We start from the raw sequence: 16,009 nt of genomic DNA, 5'->3' as shown, positions 1-16,009 counted from the left end.
AAAAAAAAAAAGGCCGGGCGTAGTGGTGCGTGCCTGCAGCCTGAGCTACAAAGCAAGACCCTGTCTCAAAAATAAAACAAAATAAAATACATCCTGCTATGAAGGCCACTAAAAAGAACATGGCTTCTGTCGTAACGGAGCTTACGGTATGGTGGAGCGGTACTTGTGAGAGTTTAGAAACAAGAGCTCAGAGACAGGGCGGGGGCTCGAGAAAAGTTAGCAGAAAGGTGTAGGGGTGGGAATCGGGGTGGGGGTGGAACTGTCTTTTTAGAAGGGTGGGCTGGAGAAGAGGAGCAGGAAGAGCATTCCAGGAAGTGAAAGCGGCCAAGAGGTGGAGCTGGATAACCGATATGCATGAAGGGTGCTCCGGAGAGCCACTTATCAGGGCGCAGAGGTATTAAGGCAAAAAAGGGGCATCTGGAGTAGGAGCGCGGAGGGTCGAGACGCCAGGCAGGAATCGAGTTTGACAGGATCAGCGCTGAGCGCTAACAAGGCCGAACTACTGCCACGAGGGGCTTGGGCAGGAAACAGTGCGGCTCACGGTCCGCGGCGCAGCAGACGCGGGTGACTGAATTCAAGGGCACCAGGCCTGAAGACTGGGGGATGGGAGGACGCGGCCAGCGGAGGCTGACCCAGGTGCGCGCGCAAGCAGCGGGATCGGCGGCCCCTGCTCGGCCCTAGCCGGCGGCGTACCTGGATGCTGCAGCTCCTTCGCGTCCAACCGAGGCCTCCTCAGGCAGGCAGCGTCTCGCTGCCACTGTCTGCGCAACTTTCCAGCACTCCGGAACGCAGGACTCAGAACCAGACACGAGAGGGTAGCGTCCCTGGACAACCCTGAACGCCTCAGCTATTGGTGCGGAAGGCGACTTTCTCCCTCCCACCTGCCGAGTTAGCCTCTAGGATTCGGCTTCAGACGCTGGAAAGGGAACCGCGCGTCAGACGCTGCAACTCCTCCCACTGAGGCGGCAGTTCCTGTTGGTCACCACTCCAGCTGGAGGCCGGCTTTGAACTTCCGGCTTCTGGGCCCGTTATCTTTACTACGCATCCTCAGACTCGCCGTGCTCTCCGAGAGGCCCGCTGAATTCTGGGGGCTGTGGTTTCGCTCCCTCGCGGGAGGGTCTTTGGCGAGCCAAGCTCTGGAACCGGAAGTTAGGATGCTAAATCAGAGTCAGCCAATCCTCGGCCGACAGCTGGTGACGTATACAGTAGCTAGGTAGATTCTCGAAGCTGGCCTTCTGGAGGTGGACCGCGCGCCCCCTAGAGCCAGGCTGCGGGCCGAGTCCAGGTAGGGACCGGAGGGGTACCGCGAGGCCTTGACTGCCAAGGATGCGGCAGCTTGGGCCGTGACCAAGGAATGGGCACGAGGGATGAGTGTCTAACGTTTCTGTCTCGTGTATGACCTCTCTTCTTGCAGGAGGCATGATAAAGCCCCTAAGAAGCGCCGGGAAGGCTGGGAGCCAGCTTGCGGCGAGGGCGGGAAGGGGCGCTGGCGGGCGAGGGGAGGGAGTGGGCACCGCCGCTGACCCCTGGAGTGGCTGCGATTATGGAGGAGGGATTTCTTTTTTTATTTTTCCTACGGTAAGGGGGAAAACATACGTGCAATGATACACGCTAGCACACGCACTGCCACATGCACTGAAGCTCCCTCTCCCAACTCTTCCTGTTTCTGGAAAAACACGCTTTATTGGGTAGACAGGTGGACCTGATGAACAAAAGTAGGCAAAAGTGTTTGAAGCTTCCCCTTTGCCTCCACCTTAACCTCCTGGGGAGGCAGCTCTGAAGTCACTCAGTGCCCAGACCTGGTCTCAGCCAGGCCTGGGGTAACTGTGGCCCTCACTCTTGCTGCCTGATCTAGGCAGCTCCGCCCTTCACTGTTAAGACAGAATTCTAAAGGGCTAGGCACAGAGAGGAGCCCGCCTCCCTGGTTCGTTGGAGAGTAGGAGGGCTTTGGCATAATGCTGGCCAGAGCCAGTGTGCCAGGTGCTGCCACAGAGGAAGCTGAGACCCCTGCTGGACGGGCGGGAGCCTCTGGGGCCCTCGGATTATTTATAGCTGGAGGCCTAGGCTGCTGACCTGTGACATTCTAATGCTGCCACCCCATCCTGGAGCAAGGCCAGTGCAGAGCACACTCCTCCTCCCCGGCTCCTGTTCTTCCCTCACCCCCAGGGAGTAGGGTGGTTTTCATTTTCTTCCTCCTCCTAAGTTTCCCAACTACTGAGGTGCCGGTGTGGTCAGTACCTCACAAGGAGGCCCTCATTTAGCAAAGAGCTGCCCTTGGAATATTGATACCCACCCACCTGCTCACCTTTCCCTAGCCTTCGTCAGCCTTTGGGCCACCCTCCGGCCTGCTGGCTTCCAGATGCCAGGCACGGGTTAGCGGGTTACCCTGGCCAGTCTGAAGAAGGGGTGCAGGGTTTGGGAGGAGGAAAGGGGTGGAGTCAGGGATGTCCTCTGGGGAGATAGCACAGGAGGGGCCCAGCTGACACCTCCCCCAGCTAGAGCTACTGAGAAGGGAGGCCGGGCGAACACAAAGGTCACAGGGAGCCCAGTGATCTGAGCCTGCTGTGAAAGGTATAGCTCTGTCAGCAGATTAAGTTCCTGCCCCCCAAACAGGGTGCTGGCGAGGAGGGTGAGGGAAGGCTTGGAAAGGTCACACAGAACGGGGAGGAGCTGGCAAAGAACTAGGAACCGGGAAGTCCCTGGGGAGAATGTCAAGCCACCCAGCTAGAGATGCCAGCATGGCAGCAACTCGAGTGCCAGGGCAGCCTGGGGGAGAAGGAAAGGGGAGGACCAGAGGTTTCTGAGGACGCAGATGTTGCTAGGAGAAGCTAGAAGGGGATTGTTTGAGGTCTTTGTATTTTGTTAACAAACACTGAGATCCACTGAAACTGTGTGGGTCCTGGCAAAGGTCAGCAAAGGGGTCCCTGGGGCCTGCATCAGCTCAGAAGCCCAGACCCTTCCCTGACAATCCTTGCCTCATTCCTGCTGTGGCTAAGATATTTCTTCAGCCCTTTAACAGGATTCCTGGTCTGTGTGAGACAGCCACTGGCAGCCCCTGCCCTGCCACCCTCTCCCTCCACCCTTCCCCACATAACACCCCACCCACCCACCCCGCCAAGCAGGCAACACTGGGGCTTGATTCCACCCCTCCCAGAGGACAAGGAGAAAGCCCTACATCTGGAGAGGGACAGGGCAACTGCATTTCTGGCAAATGTGGTGGCAAGAGGCTGCCAGTGACTTGACAGTTCAGAATCTCCAAGTGTGTATCTGGGCCCCATAGCCTCCTGTCCTCCAGTGAAAAGATGAGAAGACTCTGTTCCCTGGGAGTCCTGGAGATCTTGATGACTAGGTACCTCAGGCTTCTGCTGGTCTCCATTGGGGTAAAGAAGCGGCCTGGCCTGGGCCCTGACCCCACTCACATATGTTCCGGATGATTCTGTAGGCAGCGGATAAATTCACCCACTGGCTGGCCCTCGTAGCACACCTTGTACACAGCCATGAACAAGGGAAACCTAGATTGGAGAGAGAACGGCCCAGCTTAGTCTCCCACTCCTGGTCCGCTCCACCCCCACCTCCACTCACCACCTAACCCTCCTGTCCCCTGCCCTCCTACCTTGGAGCTCAGGAAGGCTGGCTGTGAATTTCTGCCTGCTGAGAATGTGGACTCCTTAGCCCTGGGTTTAAAGTCAGATTCCTAATTGCCCTGCTCCCTACCATACTGAACTGGCCGGCATGATTCTCTGGCTTGGATTTTTTTGTGCCAGTTGAGCAACCCACTTAACCTCTCTGAGCCTCAGTGTCATCAACTGTAAAATGGGGCCAGTATAACAAAGGAGTGAAGATATGATTGTGATGTGAAGATGTAATTAGGTATGATGTGAAAGTGCTCAATAAATGCCCATTTCTTTCTTCCCATCCTTTTGCCCAGCTGCTCCTTTTCCAGGCTTTACCATGACCAGCCATGAGTGAATCTTCTGAACCTGTTTCATACTCTCTTCTTCTAGGAGTCTTTCTCAGACCAGCACAGCTCTGCTCTGATCAGCCCAGTCACCCCTGCTATCTTTCTGCTCCCTGAAAAGGAGCACCTTGAAGCAGAGCCCATCATTCTCCTTACATCTCAACACCCAGGACAGGATTCAGGGAACAGATGGGTTGGCCTTGGGGGAGAAACTCAAACTGGGAGTGATGGACAAAAGTGGGATAAGCTTATTTCTTTCTTTCTTTCTTTTGAGATGGAGTTTTGCTCTTTTGCCCAGGCTGGAATGCAGTGGCGCAATCTCGGCTCACTGCAACACCTCTGCCTCCCGGCTTCAAGTGATTCCCCTGCCTCAGCCTCTGGACTAGCTGGATTACAGGCATACGCCATCACGCCTGGCTAATTTTGTATTTTTAGTAGAGACGGGGTTTGTCCGTATTGGTCAGGCTGGTCTCGAACTCCTGACCTCAGGTGATCTGCCCGCTTCGGCCTCCCAAAGTGCTGGGATTACAGGCATGAGCCACTGTGCCTGGCTGATGAGCTTATTTCTGCTGCCCCAGAGCTCCAATCCCCAGAGCAGAGCACAAGGAAGGGGGGGCACAAAGGGATCCAGGTAATGTAGTGTGAAGAGCACTAGACTGGAAGGAGTTCAAAGACCACAAACTAGCTGGGGGACAATGGGAATGCCAGACTCTGCAAGTTCTGGACTCTGTCTGAAACATAAGGTAACACTCCCCTCTCTGTCCACTTCACAGATTTGTGGTGGGTGCAAGAAGATGAACACGGCAAGCACTTCTGGCCATGGCTCCCTTAATCAGTGGGGCTGTGGCCAACACTTACTTGTCCACAAGGCCCTTGTGCTGGAGAATGCTGTGTAGTTCCCGGGCTGTCTGGGGCCCCTGCAGTTTCTGTCCATTCAGCATCTCTTTCTCCAGCTGCTCAATGGACTGTGCAGAAAGCAGGACGAGTAGATAGAAATGGGAGAGGAGGGCTGTCAGTGGAGGGTGGAGAGATGAGTTCAGATGGAAGTGGGGTCTTCAGAGGAAAAGAGGGATGGGGATGTTCACAACAGTCTTAATGTTTGTGCTCCAGAGATGCCTCCTGTGAAGCACCTCTACCCGGATGCCTACAGGGCCCCCGCTCTGTTCTCCCTTCTCCCGGGGCCCACCTTTCCTGTACGCGCAAAGGCCTCAGCTACTTTCCGGTTCCGCCCTCCATAGCAGGTAGTGATCAGGTCAGCAACACCACAGCTCTCCAAGAAGGTGGCAGAGGACACAGGGCCACTGCAGAAGAGCTTGGCGAAGGCTATCATCTCCATGAGTCCCAGCCGAATCACTGCTGCCTTGGTGTTGTCGCCAAAGCCCAGGCCATCACAGAAGCCAGCCCCCACGGCCACTACATTCTTGAAGAAGTGGAGGTCATCGATGAGAAAAGACCCCCTCCTGTAGTCCCCATGTGGAGCCCCCTCGTGTTCCTCTCATCAGCCATGACACCCACTACATAAGTGAGGTATAGTGTGTAAGCCCCTAAACTACTTTTGCCTCTTGGTTCCCCACTTTGCTGCACCCCCTTTTTAAGCCCTGCCCCATACTCCCTCCTTGAAGACATTTTCTGAAAACCACTCTTCTCTCTAGTTGGCCCTCTCATCTATGACTATTCCATTTTATAGTCCTCAGGTCAACAGCTGTCCAGGATCCATAGTTCTGGCCATGAGTCTCTCTGGGTGTCGTGGATGTCTTGTCTCCTGTTAGCCTGGGTATCCCCTCATCCCCCTGGACCATCTCCTGAGCCAGGTGCTAGGGGGTCCCACATGGGGCTAAAGTGGGAAAGGAACAAGGGAGTCCACGGTCTGATGGTAAATAATCAGCCACCCTGAAGGGCCCTGGCCTTGCTTCTGCAGCTCCTCCTATATGCGTGGGACATGGTAGGGAAGGGGAACCACTGCTCAACAGTGAGAGCCTGGAGTGCCTGCAGCCTTGCAGAGCTCAGCCAGGCCTCCTTTGGGGCCTTCTCACCCCATAGCTACTGTGTGCCCCTCTCACCTTTAAGGCCCCACAGATCTCTACTGTGTCCACCTCTTGCACCACGGTGATGCGGAAATTGGGTGTCTGCATCAGCTCTTTCAGAAGTTGTCCCTGGGCTGGGTCCTTGCAGCCTAAAGTGAGGAGTGGGGCAAGACTTGAGAGAAGGACTCTTTTAAAAAAATATTTATTTCATAGAGACAGGGTTCTCTCTGTTTTCCAGGCTGCACTTAAACTCCTGGGCTCAAGCGATCCTCCCACCTCAGCCTTAGCCTCTTGAGTAGCTGGGACCACAGGTGCACCACTGCACTGGCTCTGAGGGAGGGCTCATCGCTGTGCGTCCCGCACTTGCCCTAAGCAGGCCCTAGCAGCCCCTTCCCTGGGGGTGTCCCAGCCTCCTTCATCTCTGATGCTTACATCTTCCTTTCTCTGCCTATGGGAAGGAGATGGCTAAGTGGGGTTGGGGCAGTTTGGGGAGGGGATGCAAGTAGATGCACTGTGTATGTGGGTGGCAGGGGGCTCTCACCAATGGTTGTCTCACAGAACTTCTCATCAGCCACCTCGCTGGCAATGTTGGCCCCCATCAGCACACTCATGGGGATGCCGAGGCGCTCCCCAATCACTTCGGAGATGAGCTTCAGCCCATTGGGGCCCTCGTCTACCCCCTGAGCACAGGATGGAGCTCATGCCAGGTGCCCTTTGTGCCCACCTGCGGGCGTCCACCCAGAAATTCTATCCCTTCCAAATCTATTGCTCATCTGTGTCCCTCCCCAGAGGTCCTGCCCCATTCCAACCCAGCTCAAGTTTGCTGTGGGGAGGCCAGACAGCATGTGACAAACTCTCCCACCACATACCCTCAACCAACCTACCTCTCCAAGGCAACGGGTCCCTCCACATCCCTAGGCAACCCCGCCTGACTGCCCCAACAAACTTCCATTCAGAGACCCGTCACTGCCCCAGACCAGCTACTCACATTCTCAAACCAGCCCCCTTCTCATATTCCCCTGCATCACTTTACACCTCTCAAACTCCCCAGGAAACAGGACCTCCAAACCAATCTCTCATCTCCTCCCTTCAGCCTCCCTTCCATCAGTCCCTTCCCTTCCAGCACCTCACTGCTTTCTTAAGCCTCTCCAGAGCCAACTTCCTCCCTTCTCTCCGACAAACTCTTGGCCCACGTGTGCCATTTTCTGTTCTCCTTGCTTCAACCACCCTGAGCCCCACAGCAGTGAGCTGCACCCTCCCCCATCCACATGAAGGTGTCCCCGGCACCTTAATAAGAGATATGCCAGTGGCGTTTGCCTTCAGGTGGCCCTTGAGCTGGTCACAGATCTTGCCGATGAACTGATGTGGCACCACAAAGATCAGGATGTCAGCATCCGCTGCAGCCTGAACCACATCTGGGACAGCCACCTGTGGGGTTGACCAAGTGCTCACAGGACTGGCAGACCTCCCCCAGCCCCTGTGGAACCCCATTCAGGAGATCCAGGAGCCAATGAGTGAGGCCGGTAGGGGAGAAGGAAGGCTTGTTTGGGACCTGTTAGAAACAGAATGCATATTCCTAGGTGCTGCAAGGAAAAATTAGCATTCAGACAAAAAGTTTTCTCAGCAAGTCAATATTCTGTCTCTAACAGGACTGGACTGAATCTAGAAGGACTGAACTTGGAGGAATAAGACACTCCACCCCCTCCCCCCAGCCACCTCCCTCTCCCTCCAGCTGTCCTGGGCTCTTGAGGACTCCTGGAAACCTCATCCCAGCACTCTCCTGTCCCTTGGCTGTGGGACAGTTGAGGGAGGCCAAAAGCAGCCTGGGCTTGGCAGAAGAAAGAGCTCAAATAAGATTTCATCACCGAGCTCCCAGGGACCCCAGCTGGGAAGGGGGAGCCCCAGCCTTTCTGCTCTCTTCCTTGCTTCCTCTTTCCAGGTTGGGAGAGCCACGTGTCACCAAAGACCGTAAGTCCAAGGAGCAGCCTCCAAGTTGGCTAATTGCTCAGTGAATGAGTAACAGGATTAGCGCCTGAGGCAGGCACTACTGGACCCCAAGTCTGGGAGCCCTGTCTTCTGGTTGCTGTGGAGACCAACTTGTTCTCCCATCCCTTCCCCACCCACCTGCCTGGGAGCCTGTGAGGGGAAAGCACAGGTTCTCCTTAATCCTCAGGAAAGGACCCGGAGCAGCCCTCCTTAGGCCTTCCCAAGCCCTGCCACACCTGAAGCAGCTCCCTCAGCAGGAATCACCTGTTGAGTAAGGTCAGCTCCAACTCCTGGCCCTCCCTCCCTCTCCCTGTTCTTTGCAGGGTGTTGGGACTCACCACATTTGGGGGCAGCTTGTGCCCTGGCAGGTATTTGACATTCTCATGCTGTGTGTTAATGATCTCGGTCAGCTTTTTGCCTCCAATGTCTTCCTCAAACACCCACATGGTCACCCATGTGTCAAACTGTGCCAGTTGGGCTGCATTGCCACCCACGATCTTGGCGATGGCTGAGCCCCTGGAGGAAGGGGGAGCACAGGAAAGTGGAGGAAGAGGGAACAGCGGCAGGAGTTGGGGCAGTGCCCCACCTCAGGATCACACAGCAGCCCCTCAAGCTGTTCACTCCCACCTTCCTTATCACCTCTGCTCCCTGGACAAGTATGTCCACAGTGACCTGGCAGTAGAAAGGAGACTCAGTCTCCTTACCCTTTGCTGCTAGAGAAGGGAGCCCGCCTTCTCATCTCCCCACCCCCAAACTCGGGTGGCTCTTCACACAAGCGCTCTGGAGACGCCTTCCCATGGTGAACAGGTGCAGCTGCCCAGGTGGGCAGGGGCCAGGAGAGGGCTGGGCACCATCTGTCCTGTGCTGCTATTATAGAAGATAGCAGCAGGAGCTGAACAGGAACCTGAGGGTCTTTCCCACCCACCCTGCCTCCTACCCACCTCTGTCCTGGGGAGCCCACCCTTCCCCCATATCGCTTGAGAGAGCTGCTTACCAGTTCCCGGAGCCTACAATGCAGACTTTCTTGCTAGCCATGGTGCCGCGTCTCTGTCTGAGCCGGCTCAGTGCCACACTCCCTAGCTCCTCTGCCGGCTAGGAGCATTTAACTCCACCACACGTGGGTGCAGCCAAGCCCCGCCCTCCAGGGGTGGGTGGGGAGGCTGGTGCCCAGGGAGATAGTCTGGCAGAACCAGGGAAAGGAGAGACAGGGGTAGAGACAGGTGGGGAACAGGAATGGGGCAGAGGCTAGGCCTGGCTTTTCCTCCTGGGCTTGGCTGACAGTGCTGGCAAGCTTTTTCACTTGGCCTCAGCCCAACTTCCCACTCCCTCCCCACCATGGTCCCATTTTGAGGTCTGCCAAGAAAATAGCCCAGATAAGGAGCAGGTGACTGGTCTCCCTCACTCCCTCTGCCCCGCAGCATGAAATAAATTGCATTTAGCTTCAGTAGCAACCAGGGGAATGCTTTTCAGAGGTAGGAATTCTCCTCCATGACCCCTTATCCCCAGCGCTGCCATGTACCCTCCCAGGACCCCATTCTACAGTTCTGTCCTCTAGCAGGCCCATGCCAACTCCACTGCAGGCCCATCTTCCCCATTCTAAAGATGAGGCCATATAAGAGTTAAGGGCCTGCTTTGAAGACAGCCCAGCTCAAAGAAGGATCAGAAACCCCAGAACCTCAAAAGGGAAGGTCATCTTGGTCACCCACAGAGGTCATCTCGGGGACTGATCCATGGGCCTCTCACCTCAGATGATCCCCACCCAAAAATGTGTTCTAGGGAAGGCGGGAAAGGTGAAAACTGGGCGGCTGTCAGAATTGCGGCACACAATTCTGTTGTAGCGTCTGGGCTTAAGAGGACAGGAGAGGATAAGAGGCAGGCATAGCACACAGTGCCCTTGAGAGGCTTTGAGCGTCCTTCAACTCCTCCTCTCAGGGGTTTCCAAGCTACTGGCCTGGGGACTTCCTCGGGTGAATGGCTAGTTTGCAGAGGCCAGAAAAGGGGAAGGGAGGCAGGATCTGGGCAGCTGTGTCCATGGGGCTTCGTGGTCTCAGACACATGATTGGGGGTAAGGTTGGTGTGTGTTTTTGGGGGAGGGAACACACTCAACTGTTTAGAGCTCTGCATCGCCCACAGCCATCTGTTTGACTAAGACAAAGGAAGCTCTGGTTTCCAGGCTGATCTGGAGAGTGGAGCAAGAGGTTCCCAACACTGTGTACCTTGGCCTAGAGGGCAGACAGCACTGTGTGCTCACGTGCTGACCTCGTGGCTTGGCAGATGGCTAGGTGGGTGTTGCCATCCCCCTGGGCTGCTGCTGGCCAGCAACTGGTAACAAGCACTGGGCTAGAGGGGAGTCTGTGTGCAACCCGTGGGTAAGGGTAAGTGGGCAGGAGGTCAAGACTGGGGAGAAATGGCTTTCTAAGTTCCAGGGACTGCCCAGGAAAAGCCAACCATATTCTCCTTCCATGGCCAGTGGGTTCCCGTAGGGAAACGGACATGAAATCAGTAGTTGGCTGTTCAGCGTAGCACAGTGCCTAACACAGAAACAGCCTCCTATAGACCACTCCTTTATTGCACTGGCACTGAGACGAAGGCTCCAGTGCCAGGCTGCCAGCTGGGAGCACTGATTATGGGTGATGGAAGAGAAAGGATGCTTCTGTCCCTGGCACAAATGACGGGAGCCCCAAAGAATAGATGTTTATGCATAAAATAACCCCCTTGTTTTTGCCTAAATGCTTCCCTCTCTCATTTTGCTCCTACAATCATTTTAGGTAGTGTGGAGACTAAGAATGTGCTCATTTACATGGGAATAAAGAGGGTGCAGAGATTCAGAATTGGCTCGTCACAGGAAGTTATCTGTATCACTAGAGCTCTTTTCCCAAGAGCAAACTGTAGATTATTTGCTTGAAATTAATAATGGTTCATCAGCCATTCATTACACATGTAATTAGCCTGGGTAAAAACAGATGCCATTTCAATGTCCTTGACATCAATTTTCTCCACTCCTAGTTATCGGCTCAACCACTCATCTCTGCTTCCCCTTCTCAAGTCTGATAAAACCCCAAGTTCCACAGTAGGAACAGTGGTTGGATTTTTTGGTGGGTTTTACATATATTGAACAGGCAATACTAGAATGTTCCCATCCAAAGAGGCACAGGATAATTTTAAACTACAGCTTTGGAAAGTGGTTGCACTCATCCTGTATTCCAAACTCCACTCTGTGATAATGGCAAAGGAAAAAAAGTCATGAGCCCCCAAGTGGGAAGCAGGAAGAATTGCAGGAAAGTTTCAAGTGATTGCTAATGGGAATACCTCCTGAGCTGTCTTCCCAACTCTGCCAAGGAGGGGTTGGTTGTCTACAGTAGAAGGATGACAACACAGAACTTCCATGCTGGTCTTAAGAACTGAACTCCTACCCAAACCTTGAAAGTGGAACCTTAAAGAGCAGCCAGCACAAAAAGCAAAAATGTCGTTGGTCGTCCAGGTCCTGCCCACATCTAGAGAGAAGCCCTGGAGGCGAAGTGAAACTCCTCCAAAGGAGGCTCAGGTTGGTCAAACCTAAGGGATCACAGGCATCCAAAGCTCACTCCAGCCAGCAAGTGCCCTGGGGAGCTCAGATGGACAAGGGGGAAGATGACTGCTACTGACCTGTTAGTACCTGCCTAACAAGGAAAGTCGGGGCAGGGCTCTAAGATCCAGTGTTGAAGCCCAATAATGCCAACTAGCAACTAGCCTGCTTGGACCACTGGGGCAGACAGAGCAATCTCTTAAGGTAAGACCCTGAAGTCCACAAAAGCAGAAATCTCATTTGCCACTGTACCTCCCACATCTAGCATCACAACTAGCACATAGTAGGTGCTTGATAAATACATGTCAAATAAAATGAACAAACACTATGAGCATGGCTAATGGTATTGAAGGAAGAGCTCAGGGAAGAGCTCTCTCACAGTAGGTAGGGGGACCCATCCTTCAGAAGATTCTTTTATTAAAATTGGGTAACATCAATAAGGGGACAGTACAAAAAAAATTTTGGTCCATGAAAAAACATAATAATTCAGTTAATAAAAACAGTTCTCAACAGGGACACTGTGGAAGTACTGAGCTTCCTTCTCATGGTTCCAGCCAGGAGGCAGGCCAGGGCTCATCTGCCCCAAGGTTGTCCAGTGTCAACCTTTCAAGGGAGGGAAAATGGTGGGAAGGGGAAGATGGGAAGAATATTCTGCTGTCCCCAGTGTAGAACAGGCAGGGATTTGGGGGTGGGGGTGTGCTCGCAGGAGCCTGAGGAGGGGGTGGGGAAGCAGGGGCTTTGTCAGTTCTGTGGGTTTAGAGCCCATGCTGAACGGAATTTCCCCTCTGTGCCCAGCTGTCTCCCACCCTTGCTGTGTTGAGTCTGCGAGCCTGGGATATGCTAACTCGGGGGTGATACAACCTGGAAGAATGTGAGGCTCTCCTGGAAAGATGCAAAAACCATCTCAGTTCCAAGGGGCCAAGATCACAAGGTCCTGCTGCTACCTGAGGGGTCTGAAGCTTTGAGGGCAGGGGCTGGGGAGTCACAATCCTGTGAGGCAGGGAGAGGGAAGAGTCACAAACCCAACTCAGCGCTATTCTCCAGCCCTAGGTGCTTTCACTCCTCAGTGCCCTAAAAGTCACCAGTAGGTGTCAACTGGGCAGGCAAGGGACAGGAAGACAGGGATGGCCCAGGGCTTTTTACCCGTTTGGTTTCAGGCCTGTTTCTCCATTAAGGGATGGGGAGGCAGGGTGGAGTGAATGAATGAGTCACATCTCCCAACAACAGCAGGAAGGAACAGCCTCTGCTGGCAATGACAGTTCCCCAGATGAGATCCCTGGGGCTCTGAAAGGCAAAGGCAAGATTCACCCACCCAAATGCCTGGGGTTAGGGCAGATCTGAGGGAATCACAAAGGGCAGCCACAGGGAGTGTCTGGGAGGGAGCAATAGTTAAAGAACAAACTCCAATACTGATGTGGACCCCAACTAAGGAGAGAAGCACTGAGAGAACAGGCCAACCCAGAGGGCTGGGGACTGACCTGGGGCCCCGTGGAGCCCAAGAACCAGGGTTTCTTTAGTGCTACAGGGCAACAAGTGAAGGGAGAGTTTGCTCCAAACCTGTGGAGGGAAGGAAGGAAATTGGATTCTGTTACCAGGAGAGTCAAGATCAACTAGCTTATAGAGTGCCCCCAGGCCTGAGTCTTGGAGAAGGGGCTAAAACTCCCAACTCCTGGGTCTCTGAAGGGCAGGATCAGTGTAGCTGGTCCCCTCAAAGACCACCTGGCCTTAGGCCCAATCCATTCTGAGCACTCATTACCACTACAGGTTCTCTCTCTAATACTATCTAGAGGTCTTATGTAGACCAGGGGAGGGTAGAGGCACATGGGAACTTTGTAGGGCAAAGGGAAGCTGGGGGTAGGAAGGGTTGGGGTGAGAGAAGAGGATAAAAGGTGTCTTATGAGACAGAAATGTGAGACCCTCTTCATTATGATGTTGTCCTTGAACCAACGGCATCCCCTGGAACGCCCCAAGCAAGACCAAGGCAGGTGCTTTGAGGCAGGCAGCACAGGGCCCAAATCAAGAATCGGTGCAGCCGAATCAGGGCTGTGGGAGAGGCCCTATGTATTCCGGATTCCCAGGGCTTGCTCTAATTCTTGTCGTCTCTGCTGCACCTAAGGAGAAAATGGTGAAGGGAGTGGAAGATGAGACAAACCAGACATTGGTATCTAACACCACTGACCCCCATCAGGGGTGAAGACCCCATGTCTTTTGTTAATTTCCCCCGTGCACCCCCAGTACTTACCTTGGAGTAGAAATATCGACACACGGCCTCCTGAGCCCAGGGCTGGAAGTAGAACTCAGCTCGGCGCTCCTCCTCTGGGTTACCCACCACATCAGTCATTGTCTGAGGGAAGTGGAGATGCACGGTGGGGGAAGAGAGAGAAAAGGCTTGTTTCTTTCCTTCACACCCATTATTGGGTAAATTGTATCCTCCCAAAAATTGCTGAAGTCCTAACCCCCTAGTACCTGTGAATGTGACCTTATTTGGAAATAGGGTCTCTGCAGATGATCAAGTTAACATGAGGTCATTAGGGTGGGCCCTAATCCAGTATGACTGGTCCCCTTATAAGGAGGGGAAATTTGGACAGACAGACATGTACAGAAGAAGAGACAATGTGAAGTCACAAGACCACCACCTACGAGCCAAGGAACGCCTGAGGTACCAGAAGCTGAGACATGCACAGAACAGAGTCTCCCTCCCAGCTTGCAGAAGGAAGCAGCTCTGCCCATACTGATTTTGGACTTCCAGCCTCCACAAATGTGAGACAACCCTGTTGTTTAAGCTGCCCAGTTTATGGTACGTTTGCTACAGCAGCCTCAGCAAAATGATACAACAGCCAGTCACCCCCACAATCAACGAGTTGCTGCCTTATTCTGAGATCTTTCCTGGCACCCCCTTTCCCTTGCTCCTCTGCTCCGTCTAGCTAGTCACAGGAGGGGTGAGAACTGATGGGTATACACTCTGTGCCCATTCCTATCTTACTGCCTGAGCTTACTGTGCTTCCCTATCTGGGAAATGTCTTCAAATCCCAAATTTTCCATGAAGCCTTAGAGATTCCAGCCTCGCTATCTCCCTTCTCTCAATTATCTTATTGGTCCTGGTCAGTCTGATAATGCCTTTTTTTTTGAGACAGAGTCTCACTCCATCAGCCAGGCTGGGGTGCAAGTGGCATGATCTCAGTCCACTGTAGCTTCTGCCTCCCAAGTAACTGGGATTACAGGTGAATGCCACCACGCCCAGCTGATTTTTGTATTTTAGTAGAGATGGGGTTTCACCACATTGGTCAGGCTGGTCTCAAACTCCTGACTTCAGGTCATTTGCCTTCCTCAGCCTCCTAAAGTGCTGGGATTACAGGCGTGAGCCACTGTGCCCAGCCTGATAATGTCTTATATGGTTTACTACTTTTTATCATGCTAGTTTCCTTTTTTCTTTTTGAGATGGAGTTTCCCTCTTGTTGCCTAGGCTGGAGTGCAATAGCATGATCTCAGCTCACTGCAACCTCCGTCTCCCTGGTTCAAGTGATTCTCCTGCCTCAGCCTCCTGAGTAGCTGGGATTACAGGCACCCGCCACTTCTCCCAGCTAATTTTGTATTCTTAGTAGAGACGGGGTTTCACCATGTTAGCCAGGCTGTTCTCAAACTCTCGACTTCGGGTGATCCACTTGCCTCGGCCTCCCAAAGTGCTGGGATTACAGGCGTGAGCCACCATGCCCAGCCACCTAGTTTCTTTTTTTTGAGATGGAGTCTCGCTCTGTCACCCAGGCTGGATTGCAGTGGCGTGATCTCAGCTCACTGCAACCTCTGCCTCCTGGGTTGAAGCAATTCTCCTGTTTTAGCCTCACAAGTAGCTGGGTTTACAGGCGTGCACCACAATGCCTACTAAATTTTTGTATTTTTAGTGGAGACAGGGTTTCACCATGTTGGACAGGCTGGTCTCAAACTCCTGACACCTCAAGTGATCCGTCAGCCTTGGCCCCACAAAGTGAGATTACAGGCGTGAGCCACCGCGCCCAGCCATACTAGCCTAGTTTCTTCAGACAGAATGTAGGCTGCTTTGAAAGCAGAGATCAGGTCTTCCACTCTGTATCCCTGACAAGATAAAGCAGAGTGACAGACAAAGTAAGTACTAAATTAACACTTGATGGCTCTGCCCCCATTTCCCTACTTAATTGCAAAATGGACCCTGGAACGTGCTAAAGAAAAATCTGGCGGGCCAGGCGCAGTGGCTCACGCCTGTAATCCCAGCACTTTGGGAGGCTGAGGTGGGTGGATCACGAGGTCAAGAGATCGAGACCATCCTGGTCAACATGGTGAAACCCCGTCTCTACTACAAAATATAAAAATTAGCTGGGCATGGTGGTGCATGCCTGTAATCCCAGCTACTCAGGAGGCTGAGGCAGAATTGCCTGCACCCAGGAGGTGGAGGTTGTGGTGAGCCGAGATCGCGCCATTGCACTCCAGCCTGGGTAACAAGAG

The 16,009-nt window shown here is 53.7% G+C and overlaps 3 protein-coding genes across 4 annotated transcripts in view; all 3 read right to left on the bottom strand.

The window, feature by feature from the left end:
• The window catches only part of LOC108316085 (cytochrome c oxidase assembly protein COX14), a 6,629-nt gene extending 5,395 nt beyond the window's left edge, over window positions 1-1,234 (bottom strand). Inside the window, exon 1 of the mRNA XM_017545826.1 lies at window positions 694-1,234. The gene's annotated coding sequence lies outside the window, so the exon portion shown is untranslated. The remainder of the gene's footprint in view (window positions 1-693) is intronic.
• A 427-nt stretch (window positions 1,235-1,661) lies between these two features.
• GPD1 (glycerol-3-phosphate dehydrogenase 1) lies at window positions 1,662-9,256 on the bottom strand. The gene is made up of 8 exons (XM_017545824.2): window positions 8,963-9,256; window positions 8,307-8,484; window positions 7,270-7,410; window positions 6,524-6,662; window positions 6,019-6,131; window positions 5,145-5,378; window positions 4,817-4,923; window positions 1,662-3,512 (listed from the first exon to the last, which is right to left on the bottom strand). Exons 1-8 carry the CDS (start codon window positions 9,001-9,003, stop codon window positions 3,416-3,418), a joined length of 1,050 nt encoding a protein of 349 aa, XP_017401313.1. The 5' UTR covers window positions 9,004-9,256; the 3' UTR covers window positions 1,662-3,415.
• Window positions 9,257-11,871: 2,615 nt separating this feature from the next.
• The window catches only part of SMARCD1 (SWI/SNF related, matrix associated, actin dependent regulator of chromatin, subfamily d, member 1), a 14,624-nt gene continuing 10,486 nt past the window's right edge, over window positions 11,872-16,009 (bottom strand). For both annotated transcript variants that reach the window (XM_017545819.2, XM_017545820.2), the window contains 2 exons: window positions 13,776-13,877; window positions 11,872-13,644 (listed from right to left, as the gene is read on the bottom strand). In XM_017545819.2, the coding sequence (XP_017401308.1) occupies window positions 13,591-13,644; window positions 13,776-13,877 (156 nt within the window). In that variant the 3' untranslated portion in view covers window positions 11,872-13,590. The remainder of the gene's footprint in view (window positions 13,645-13,775; window positions 13,878-16,009) is intronic.

The sequence above is a fragment of the Cebus imitator genome, unplaced genomic scaffold, assembly GCF_001604975.1.
Source record: "Cebus imitator isolate Cc_AM_T3 unplaced genomic scaffold, Cebus_imitator-1.0 Scaffold181, whole genome shotgun sequence".
In the NCBI taxonomy this organism is placed as follows: Eukaryota; Metazoa; Chordata; class Mammalia; order Primates; family Cebidae; genus Cebus; species Cebus imitator.
Note: the sequence above shows the minus strand (reverse complement) of the source record. Positions and strands in the feature narration are given on the sequence as shown.

What these genes read in the sequence shown, in the direction of transcription:
- GPD1 (XM_017545824.2), bottom strand. Translation starts at nt 9,003, where the DNA reads ATGGCTAGCAAGAAAGTCTGCATTGTAGGCTCCGGGAACTG. An exon ending in AGATCTGTGGGGCCTTAAAG is followed by an intron (nt 5,379 to 6,018) that starts GTGAGAGGGGCA and finishes CACTTCTTCAAG; the next exon opens with AATGTAGTGGCCGTGGGGGC. An exon ending in CACAAGGGCCTTGTGGACAA is followed by an intron (nt 3,513 to 4,816) that starts GTAAGTGTTGGC and finishes TCTCCAATCTAG; the next exon opens with GTTTCCCTTGTTCATGGCTG.